The sequence below is a fragment of the Halyomorpha halys genome, unplaced genomic scaffold (assembly GCF_000696795.3).
Source record: "Halyomorpha halys isolate HHAL.00 unplaced genomic scaffold, Hhal_1.1 Scaffold1620.1, whole genome shotgun sequence".
Classification (NCBI taxonomy): Eukaryota; Metazoa; Arthropoda; class Insecta; order Hemiptera; family Pentatomidae; genus Halyomorpha; species Halyomorpha halys.
Window position 1 is genome coordinate 133,403 of NW_027109412.1, and position 12,716 is coordinate 146,118.

Genomic DNA, 12,716 nt, shown 5'->3' on the forward strand with positions numbered 1-12,716 from the left:
GTGACTTAACTTTAGAACCAGGTATAAAATATTTGAACTATAAGGCGAATTTCAAATTACTTTTTGGGTGGTTTTACTACTAATAGTATTTTTATGTAATAGTATTAATTACATGTAATGTAATTAATATATGTAAATTATTTATTTGTTTATATGTAAATAGTATTAATTACACAGCATACTGATTTTTCACCATCGCTGTAATATTATCTTCTTTTTTTTACCAGTACCATTAGCAAACATAAGCAGGTGTTGAAATTAAGATTAAGTTAATAGTTCTGAAAAAGATTCAAGTCTGATAAATTTACCCCATTCAGTTTTATTTTCAATAGGACAGAGACAAGAAGGCAAGTTGTTTTGTGGATTTGGCAAGAGCCTTTAACAAAGTAAAAAAAAAATACTGAAATTTTAGAAATTCACCTTTCCTATAGTTGTAATTCAGATCAGACCATAAGGAGTTATGAATGTTTCTGAATACACTATGAAAATTCCTATTTGAGAGTTTTTAAATGAAATTGACAAAAACAAATCTGACTTGATTTTAACCTTACAAAATTGGCCTGCTTTACTCCAGGCGTCTTTAGGTTTTGGTAATTTCTTATACATTAATACGTTCAGCAATCTTTTATTATTATTTATCATGAAAAAATAAATTGATTAGTATATAATAACTTTTAAATTCAAACAGAGCTAAGGCAGAAAACAATAATATAAGAAATTGTTATAATTACTTTGAATATATTTTTCTTGGCTCCTAGGGTGCATTGCCAAGAACCATAGGGCAGGTATATAATATTTTTTGAACTGGTATTACCAAAGAAATTTTCATTGAAACCAGTGTTCTCAACTCCTTAGCCTCCCCTAAGGGCTGAATATGCCAAATTCCGGGAAGTTGTCAACAGAAACTATTCCCTCTAAAAAAATAAGTAAGATTTTTTTTTTTTTTAAATTTTTTTTAACAGTAAAGATTTTTATGGTTACTGCATGATACCCAATTTGAGAATGAAATTTTGTACATCTGATTGTAGTAACAATAAATAATTGGTTACAATTAGGATGGTTAATATAATGATGTTAGCCATGATAACATTTTAATTACTTGAAAATGAAGAACAAGTGTGTCAGAACAACGTCTGGATGCTTGAACCAGAAGTAATGCTGCTTCTTGATTATTAAAGATAAACCTATGAGAATTATCTTTAATACGGAAAAAGGACCAAGGAATAATCTCAATCTCCTCACTGTGCTTAGATTAAGTTAGTAACATATTTATATATTATTATTAGATAACTTGTTTTTCTGCCCTAGTTAAGTATATTACAAATTTAAGTTCATTAAACAATGGAAGACCCTAATTACATCAAAGCTTAAATTAGGAGATAAGAATAATTTAAAGCTAAGCACTCAACAGATCATCATTTACTAATATTCTAAGTATATAATTATATTGGAAGATTGTTGATTGACCATGGGTATCAATGAATGGAGTATAGTCCGGGTGCGGCAAAAAAAACTCAAATAGCAAATGGGTATACTATTTTTACACTATTCTTTCTGTACTACTACCGTTTTCATTTACTGTTTACAACATTTAATTTTTCTTATTAAATTCCACTTATGTTTTTTTTTGTTTTTTTGGAACTATGGCAAGTGTTTGTATCTTTTTTAGCCCTGACGAAGCCCTGCAACGTGGGGCGAAACATTGGCTCAATAAAAATAGTATACCCATTTACTATTTGAGTTTTTTTGATCAGACCATACTCCATTCATATATTATTATCTTTTTGTATTTTAGATTTGACACGTACAATGGCACATTCGAGAAGCTATGAGGAGCAATTACATGCCTGGCGATCATGGAGGGATGCAACTGGACCCAAACTAAAGGACAAATACATTCGGTATACAGAGATAGCTAATGAAGCTGCTCGGCTAAATGGTAATGTTTTTTAACATTTTTGAATCATTTATAAATCAAAAAACAAAGGGACTCAAGAGTTAAAAGTGTTTTAAATATCAATAAGTTTGCGAGATCAATACTCATCATATTTATTATATGGTGAACCCATGGAATAAATCTACAAAATTATACACAAGCGACTCAAAATAAGAATTAAACAATGCAAAGTTTCTTATAATGTATTTTAGTTAGAACTCAATTCATTAAAGGTTTCAACTGGCTACAAATAAAAAAGGAGTATGAAAATAATGAAGGAAGAGAAAGTTTTAGTTCAATAAATTAAAGCTTTTGTTCAATACTTTATTAAACAATTATTTTTAATTTATGTAAAATAAAAAACAAAAAATTATTTTTCATAAAAAAATGTATCCTCTAATGAGGTGAAGAGAAGAATTCTTACATAATGTTTCATGGCCATCACCTTTATCAGGCCTACATTTCCGGTGATTTCAAATTTGCTATATTGTCGTGTAGCATAAATCTAAGATTTTCTAATAAACTACAATTAATAGTATTCATACAGTCTTCATTTAAAACCATATTGTTTGTCATCTTAATAATTTAGGTTCATTTGACTGGAAAAATTTATAATTAAATTCATTTTTGAGGATTTAAAAAAGAGTATAGAATTATCTAACACAATAATAAATATATTAAAAATACTACTACTGCTATTCCTTAGCACTAAGTCTCCTTGTGGTTATTGGTCTGCTCAATAAGTCTTCGCCAGATATTACCTGATCTTGTGTAGTCACTAACCAGTTCTGGTTATTCAGCAGGTCTCAAGCATTCCGAATGGTATCATCCTCCCATCTAAACCGTACTCGGCCTCTTCCTCTGTTACAGGCTTAATTCGAGCAATCTTTTTAGAGTATTATCTTCTAGTATATAATATAGAAGAAAATGAATAAAACTTGAATCGCTGATATTAAAAAAAAGTCAAAAAGCCTCATCAATGAAATTTTTGAACCAATTTTAGTAAATTAAAACAAATAAAAGAAAAAATACCCAACTTTTCTCTGAAATCTTCAATATTTTATTAAATTTAGTCAAATTTTATAACAGGATTCCGGGATGCTGGGGAGCAAGAAAGATCTGCTTATGGAGCAGGAGTTGATATAGAAAGACAAGTGACTGATACATGGGCAGAACTGGCTCCACTTTATCGACAACTCCATGCCTACGTCAGAACAAAATTGAGTAGTCACTATGCACCACCTCACAGGATACAGCCAACAGCACCAATCCCAGCTCATCTTCTTGGTAAAAATAAAAATTAGTCCATTGACATCAAAATAATTTATTGAATTTTATTATTCAATAATTTAATTCCAGCTTTACTAACATTACAGGAGAGTAGGGTAGTTCAGGTAGGACAAATCGACCACAGGATTATATATTATGATAATTTCATTTCTAATATGTTTTGTATTATTTTTGTATGTTTACAGAACATTGAAATTATATGGTTGGCAATTAATCTGTAATCATCGCATTTAGAAATTTCTAAGGAATTACAGATAAAATTTCCATAATTTCTTTTAAACTAGTTGTTAAATATGATTCCAGAAAATTCATCATTAAATATATGACAACCGAACAATATTTATCTTTTAATATATTATGTATTACATGAGTTTGAGACCAATCAGTGGAAAATAGCTAGATTGGGAGAGAAAATCAATGAGTGGCAAAGTATTGAAGGAGATGCAGGAAGTAAAGCACCTGATTAGTACCCCTGTTAAGAACTACCTCATCCTCACTTTGGAAAATCACACTGCATCACAAGTTGTATTCAACAGATCATAGTGATTAAGAAGTTTACCCAGGCTGGGTACCACTATTTTACAGGGGGGTTACCACTATTTTAATAATTAGATTGTTTTTTTATGAAACATTGCATTTTGTTTAGAATTTTGTAAGTAAACAGAAGAAGAAGCAGCTAGTAATAAATACAAAACATATATTTTATCTGTTAGGTAACATGTGGGCCCAAAACTGGAAGAATATATTGGACCTAGTACTTCCATTTAATGGAAAAAGAAGATCTGATGTTAGCCCCGAAATGCTACGACAGGGTTATACACCTCTTAGAATACTTCAAACAGCTGAAGAATTTTTCACTTCAATTGGTCTCAAGCCAATGCCTTTAGAATTCTGGCACAAATCACTTATAGAGCGTCCTGGGGATCGGCATGTAGCATGTAAGGCATCTGCATGGGATTTCTGCAACAGGCGTGATTACAGGTATGACAAACTAATTACCAATTGTGGTTTAAAAAAAGGAACCATATTAAATATTATAACAAGTATTTGACAAAACTGTACATTAATTGCTTGCAAGTGTGGTTTAAAACTATCAAAATAATGAATAACAGAATCAATTTTTTATATAATGAAACTAATTGAATTAAAGAATATAAATAACACAATTTTATACATTTGTGATATTAATGTGAGTTGATATAGGATTAAGCAGTGTACAGAAGTAACGATGGAAGATTTACTGACAACGCACCATGAAATGACTCATATTCAATATTATCTTCACTATTCCGACCTTCCCATTCTTTTTAGAGATGGAGCTAACCCAGGTGAATGAATATACCAGTAATATTTTTGAAGTATTATTTTAACTTCAATTATGTGAATTGTTTACTAATAACTTTTTTTTTATCAGCTTTTCATGAAGCAATTGCTGATGCCATTGGACTATCTGTGATAACACCAAAGCACATGCATAGAATTGGTCTCCTTAATAACATAACGGATGACTATGGTAACTTTATTGATTTCTCAATATAACTATATATTTTTTTCATTAAAATTAAAATGAATTACAAATATTAAAAAGAAGTAGATAGAATCTTTTCTTTACCATCATTGAATTTTTATTTCTAGAAACCGATGTTAATTTCCTCTTGGAAATGGCATTAGACAAAGTTGCATATCTTCCTTTTGCTTACATTGTTGACCAGGTAAGATTAGAAAAAAAAGTAAAGACGATATAATATGACTTTAGTAAATATTTATGAATAATAATATTATAGAGGCAGCAAAAATCTTTATGTACAAACCCAAAAAATAATATTAAAAATTAATATCTGATGTATGTTGTTAATTCTTTAAGGTATCACATGAGATCTATTTTGAAGTTCGATAAATACAATTTCAATTAATTTGTTTCATATTTAGACCTTCTATTACTACACTAGACTTTCTTTTTCGCTTACAGGTCATTATAAAAATAGGACATTGTTCAAAATATATACTGGAACATTTCATAGACACCATTTCTATCTCCTCAGGATCTACTGTTAAACAATAAGTTTTTAGTAAATTAGTTCCAACTGTACACACTCTCTATTTATGCATTTCAATTTTTTCTAAAGAAACAAGTCGGTTTAGTTAAAATCTAACAAACTTTGTTTACCAACCTAATTTGTCCAACTGTTGTTGGGTTAGTGTTGCGTATCAGAGGGAGAGAGGGGGGAGTTATAAAAAAACAAAACAAAGAGTAAGTGTTGCAATAATGGACACCACTAGCAAAACAGACCTCAGACAAAGCAAACAACCTAGTTATACCATAGTCTGAAGCAGTATTGCCAATAACAGTGATGTTTTGTTCATATTATATTTACAAATTGTTTAGGTTACTAATGAAATGAAATAGCCTTTTATTTATACAATAAATTAAAATTGTACAAAATACAATATAAACATTTAAAGAAAATAGAGAGGAAAAAAAATTATATATACATATATAATAAATTTTCTTTCCATCTTTCTGTATCCTTTCCTGCAAAGGCCTTCCTTTTCGGGAGTAATAGTCGACACTTCCCGGGGTGACCAGCCCTATTGGGAGGCGAGTTCTTTCCATTTATCCTACCAGATATCTCTTCCCTAGCAGCTCTCCACCAGAGGGGTCCTGCCATCCTTTTGAATACATCGGTCCATCTTTTCTTTTCACGTCCTCTTCTTCTTTAAAGGTCGTATGGAGTCCATTCTGTGGCAATTTTTGACCATCTGTCATCTTCACACCAAACTATGCCCTGCCCATTTCCATTTGCTCAATCTAGTCATCTTCAGTGTGTCAGTGAATCCTGTTTCTTTCTACATCCAAGCATTTTTTGTTTGATTCCTTTTCTTCACATTTACAATGCTTCCTCCAATATTATTTTGCCACACCTGTAATTTCCTCTCCTGAGCTATAGTCAATGACCACACTTGGCATCCATAAGTGACCACTGGGCTAATGCAACTATCAAAGACCTGTCTTTTAAGGTCACTACTTGTTTTCCCCTCCATTATATGCCTGAGGGACCAAAACTTTTTCCAGTCGAGTGCCAATCTCCTCTGGACCTTCTTTGCTCCTCTATCCGTGGATGATATTAACTGAATCAGATAAATATACTCTTCCACTTATGCCAACTTATGGTTGTTAATTTCACACTCCTCTTTTACGCCATTTGTTATATGTTTTGTCTTCTGGTAATTCGGATAAAGACGAACCTCTTCACATAATGCTAGAAGCTGCTTCATCATTTCTCTCAGTTGTTCCATGCCTTTTGGAAACAGCACAATATCATGTGCTAAATGTAGGTCAGCCATTTTCCATTTATTTTAATAAGGTTACTAATAAACATTATTAATTACAAATTAAATAATAATACTAATTTTATACAACAGTTAGTAGTATATTTCTGACTAAATAAATATTATCAAATATTAGATGCAAAGCAGGGAGACAAAGTGTACCCGAAAAATTCAAATATATAACTTGTGTTTTTATTGTGATCAGTAAGCAAGAAAGAAAAAATAGTGTAATTAAAATTAATGAATCAGAGAATGATGTGTTCTACAAACTGTTTTTGTGAATTTTTACAAGTAATATCTTATTTATAATATAAAACAGCATTAAATAAAAGATGTACTCTGGAATATGGAGAATAATAAAGATATGAGAATTTACTAACCTAAGAGAAAGGTAAGTTCAAAATGAGGCTAGAATGGCTTAATATTTTGGGAAGAACCCTGGCATTTTACAGTCAGAAGCCTAGCTAGCATATCGATGGCTAACTTCACAGTAATGCTAAGTACATCTCCACCAACTTTATGAAAAACACAATTAAAGGTTCTCTCTTTTAGGAAAATTACAACTTTTCAATTATTTTTTTCTCAAAAAAATTTATTATCTTCCTAAAAGACAGAACCTTTAATTGTATTTTTCACATAGTTAGTGAAAGCATCACTGTGAAGTAAGCCATTGATATGAAGGTATCAAAAATAAGATTATAAGGTAAATTAATTTGGTTTTGTACTAAATAAAATTACACTTAACTAAATCTGAAACCCTTTGTTAGTGGAGATGGCGAGTATTTTCCGAAGGGACAAAAGCAATGAACTCTATTTGGTGGGAACTGAGATCATGGCATCAGGGGGTTATACCACCAATACCAAGATCTGAAAATGACTTTGATCCAGGATCAAAATACCATATCATATCAGATCAGCCTTACTTACGGTAACTGTTATCATTTCAATATCTAATTAATTAAGGTGTCCATAAAAAATTAAACAAATGAAGTAAATAATGTACTGATAATTAACATAAGGAACAAAGACATTATTTTCAGCTAACTTTTAAAGAATACTAAATATTTAGAACTTGAGGATATTTTATTGATATCCTTCGTCATTATTGTTTTAAATTTTTTTTTTCATATTAACTCAATCTTAGACTTTTTTTACCATGCATTTTCTTTTTTTTAGCAACATCTGCATATTAGCAACATATTGGACTATTTAGAATCACTAAATGTTTTACTTAATAATGTTTTTTGTTTAGGGCATCATTTAGGAGCAAACTATTTAATATTTAGACAATTGTTATCCTGAAGAATCATCCAGTATATGATACCCACAAGAGCTTACCTTTGATGGAGTTATACGTGTTTCTATAGATAACATATTGTTTTATTATTATTATTACAACCTCTAAACTATTTAATGAAGGAACAAAAATTATGAAGAGAATTCTTAAAATTACTCAATCACCCTCCAAGTCTTTTTTCCAATAAGTATTTCTCTATAAACCTTCAAAGCTGTCTTATAGACTTGATACCACAAGGTTACTAAATTAAGCAGTATCTTTCATTTTTTTTATATGTTAAGCTGGGTATAATAAATATTTCCTTTGGATAACTGAAGGTCTTCTTTAAATTCAGTTTTTTGATGAATTAGTGATCTATATATGACTTTCCCCAAATAAATAGTAATATTAGTTAGTTTGCCTAAGAATGACTTAATATACTATAAAGAACTATGGAAATAATGCTCTTCATATAAAAAATATAATGTTATAAAAATTATACAGCTGTCATTCAACAGAAATATTGTCAAGTCAACCATTCATGAGGAAAAAAGACAATCATTCTAATAAATACTTTTCTTTAGTTAATTCACTAAGGAAAATTTAGAAAACAATTTTATTTATATTTGGGTAATGAATAATTAATAGTGAATACAAATTATTAATAAATGGAGAATGATATATATATGTATATATCATGAAAATGTAAATAAATAATTTTTTCTAAGCTTCCGTTTGATAAAGTTCTGGCACAAACCTTGAGTTAGTTGTATCAAAGCCATGTAGAACACACTGTAATGTAATAGACAATTGCCATGACTATACAAATAATAAAGTTACGAAATGTTGCCTCAATATAGTTGTCTTATTGACTGATCCTCAAGATACACAAAAATGTAAACATTATATACTGTACATACATTAATTTAAATGTTTCATTATTTTTCAGGTATTACATAAGCTTGATACTACAATTTCAGATTTATGAAGCACTATGTCAAGCAGCAGGTCACATAGGAACTTTACATACTTGTGACATATACAGATCAAGAGAAGCAGGACGATTATTATCGTAAGAAACAACACATTCTAAAACTTTTTAAAAAAAAATTAATCAATTATAATAGATAATTGGGTAGTTTTTAAAATTAAATATGTTAGATCTGTACTCGAAAAAGAACTGTCACTGGTTCTCTTGTTCAAGCATCTTTGGGATAATGAAAACATCAAATTAGATTCAATACTAAAAAAATATAATAAATCTCACTATCAGCACCAATCTGTTGACTCAGTGACGGATTAGTTCAAATGATGGGAAATAATGCAAACCATTAACATAATTGACTTATTCATACTTGATAGCTTAAAAAAGTAAAATCAACAATTAACCTTGCCAATTTAAAAATGTATATGTTTAAAAACTCAGAGATATCATGTCCATTGGAGCATCAAGATCATGGCCAGAAGTTCTCAGGATTGCAACTAGAGGAGCTACAGACAAACTAGACGCTCGACCAATGCTGGAGTACTTTAAACCACTATTATTGTGGTTGAAAGTGCAGAACAGAAATGAAAAAATGATAGGCTGGGTCACTTCAGAAGAGGATTCTGGTTAGTAAACATTAAACATACCATGGTTATCAATAAAAAACAGAATGTTGAAATTAACATTACAAAAGATCTAACGATATCAGGCCAATGATTTTGTTTTCATTAAAATTACAGTAGTAAACCTTAGCTTAATCAGTAATGTTAATATATTATTATTATTATCACTACATATTATGTGCATATATTTAGGCATTATAAGATCATTGAACCATAGTCACACATAAAATATTTTTTTGAACTTATTAATAATACTTTGGTCACACTTATTGAAAAAACAAGAAAGGAATTTCATGCAATTTGTGATATAGTTGCACATAAAGGCCACTTAAATTTGTAAGTTGTTAGAGGTCCAGAGTTCACATAGCTCGATTGTTCACCCTATGTTGTTCTGCCTTGCACTGCAGTATTTATTAACTTTCCACTGTAGGACTGATATGTTTAGTTTAAAAATCAAACAGTATTTTTATTTATTCAGCAGCAAAGTGATAGTACCAATGTCTATTTTCTCTTTATTTATAACTCATGATTTCTTATCATTTATACTAGCCAGCTTCCATCTCCTGACGGTCTTCCGTTTTTTTTCAGTTTCTATTTTTATTTTTTATATCTATTATCTAAGTTGTTGTGGACTGGTTCTATCACCATTCTCCAGCCATGAACTCTTTGAATCATGAGAAATTATCTTCATTCACCAATAGAAAAAATTCCTCCTTTCGGAGAACATAGATTCACATAGTTCTTATTATCTTGGCTCTTAATGCTTGAAATACAATGCAGGTCTTGAAAAGTGTTCTGCAGTATTTAGAACACTGCATATGAGGCATAAGGGATTGACATCTTTACCAAAGTTAAACAATCTACACCTTTGGTGCGACTACATGGTCTTGCAGAGGTCTCTCTTCATGGAAGTTGGGGCTGGCATCCACAATGGGTTAGGTTGAGCTCTCATCTTCTGATATAATAAAGGGAGTTCTCTAGGCATTGAGGGTGGTGCCAATCCTAGAAACTCTTGAGGTAATTGGAGCTTTCTGAATCCATAACTTCTTAGTCTATGTTGGCCATTTTCCCTTCCAGTATGTAGATAAAGACATCCCACTTACATCTTCGGGTTATATAACTTCTCACTATTGTCATAGGAATAACTTTATCAGACAAAATAAGTCAATTATACTTAACAAAGTATCTTAAGAGTTGGCAGATCTCTCCAGAATGACATTGATCCAGCTCTGCCTATTTGCGTAAGAGAATGATAGAACTTAGCAGAAGGATCATTTTTCTTAAGCAGGATGCTGCTCTTCATCCTCCTGATAATAATGTCCAAAAGACCTGAGTGAGAGCTTCATAGTTAGCTCTATATAGAATACACTCCCGAGTAGGCTAATATAGCCTCCCTCTTCTCAGCCTCTGGACCCCAACCATAGTCGCTCATAAAATATTGTATCATTAAAGATAATTCAAACCCATTGTAAAATTTACTAACTTTTTGATCGAAATTTCAGACTGATAACCTCTCTCATTACTTTCTTGAAATAATAAAGTAATTAAATTGAACAGAAATCAGTAACAATTATTTGTAAGTAAAACCTTTTAATAATTTATGTGCCAACTAAATAAATATTTCAAATTTGCTTAAGGTGTGAGTAAGAAACAAATTCCTAACAAGGGTGTACCAATGATCAAAACTAGGGAGGGAGGGACCATACTCATTAAACTTGACATTTCAGCACGTAAATGGTTAATAAACCCAAAATTTTAAGAAAATTATAACAGTGTCTTATTAGTTATTACAGTTATTTACTTTTAAAAAATTAATGTTTCTTGAATTAATATTTTTCTTCACTTCTAGGGAGGTAAGAGGGACAGTTGCCTCTCTGGGTACACCTATGATTCCTACTATTATTTTTCTTACCGTAAATAAAATACATTAAAACAAAATTATGCTTTATAATTGTTCCCAGGAGACTAAAATATTTATTTTATCATTAAAATTATATTTTTATGAGTATATCTACTTTCATAATTTAGCTAATTTGATGTTTATCTTTTCTAGCACTCTTTCAAGGTTATTTAAAAGGAGATTCCAGTAGATTACAGAAAAGTTGGATTTTGATATCAGCTGTATTTTCTATTCTAGTATTGATAAATTAAGACCATAAAATGTATTTATTTATATTAACTAATTAACTTTAAAAAAACTGAGCATTCACAAAAAAAAAAAAACCTTTTAAAATTTTATAAATCTAAGGAAAGGTTGGAAGCATTAAATTTCTATTATAAAACAAGAAATGAAAATTAATGCAATTGTAAACAAAAAAATAAATGTACATACACATTTCTGCTATAACATGTTTCTGATAAGTGGTTATTGATATATTAGAGGTATTATTCTTTCAAATCATTTAAATTAAGTGTTGGTTAGTGTGACAAATGATTTATGGTATACTCTTGACAAAATTTTATTAAATTTATTTTTAAATTTCAATTAAAATAGATTAATTCTTAAATTACAGAGAAAATTTGTTTATCACAAAAGTACCAAAAATTAAAACATATTATTTTAATTGTTATATAGTAATAAGCAGTAAATATTCAACGAAGACAAATCAATATTTAGGTTAATGAGGACTTTGTAAATAATAATTTTCATTATTGTTACCAATAATTATTAAAGAAATTAATAATAAATAGGTAGTAATTTCATGTTATTGTGATGTTGAAATGTAATAAAATGTTGATATTTTTTATTTATATTATTAATGTTTCATTATTCCTGTCAATACTTATTTGTGAACTTTCCAATGCAGGACTCATACAGTAAATAATTAAACTTTTATTATTTATAAGATTGCTATATTCTTTTGATTAAAAATCATTTATGTTTTAAAACAAATCTGGTGGAGTGCTAACAAACAACTTACCACCCTGCTTCGGGTTGCAATTAATCCTTACTCATTTCAGAACTAATATTTTTATATTCTTTACTGTGGAAATACTTTCCCAATGAACCTTTCTCTTAGCCATTTATTCAACGCTGAATTGTTATTGATTCAATATAGAAAATTATATTTAATTTTTTCTTTCCAACTCTTATTCCCAGAAATGTGTTTTCAGTCTCCAAAAATAAAATCTAAAAATATTTTTTCTCTTACCTACTTAAATTTATCATAAAATTGTTTCATAGTTTATGTTTATCTATTTTTGATTACTAATAAAAATGTGAGATGGTGAACTATTAAAAAATATATATATATGTATATATAGTTAACCGTAAAA

At 29.6% G+C, this 12,716-nt stretch overlaps 1 protein-coding gene across 1 annotated transcript in view; it reads left to right on the forward strand.

Annotated features, from left to right (window-relative positions):
* LOC106690221 (angiotensin-converting enzyme) overlaps nt 1-12,191 on the forward strand; it is a 46,168-nt gene extending 33,977 nt beyond the window's left edge. The window contains exons 5-15 of the mRNA XM_067047601.1: nt 1-21; nt 1,796-1,939; nt 3,026-3,223; nt 3,940-4,207; nt 4,430-4,554; nt 4,641-4,739; nt 4,862-4,938; nt 7,324-7,484; nt 8,782-8,904; nt 9,259-9,443; nt 11,494-12,191. The exon at nt 1-21 is cut by the window's left edge and continues 8 nt beyond it. Coding sequence (XP_066903702.1) covers nt 1-21; nt 1,796-1,939; nt 3,026-3,223; nt 3,940-4,207; nt 4,430-4,554; nt 4,641-4,739; nt 4,862-4,938; nt 7,324-7,484; nt 8,782-8,904; nt 9,259-9,443; nt 11,494-11,591 — 1,499 coding nt within the window. The 3' untranslated portion in view covers nt 11,592-12,191. The remainder of the gene's footprint in view (nt 22-1,795; nt 1,940-3,025; nt 3,224-3,939; nt 4,208-4,429; nt 4,555-4,640; nt 4,740-4,861; nt 4,939-7,323; nt 7,485-8,781; nt 8,905-9,258; nt 9,444-11,493) is intronic.
* The last annotated feature ends 525 nt before the right edge of the window (nt 12,192-12,716 follow it).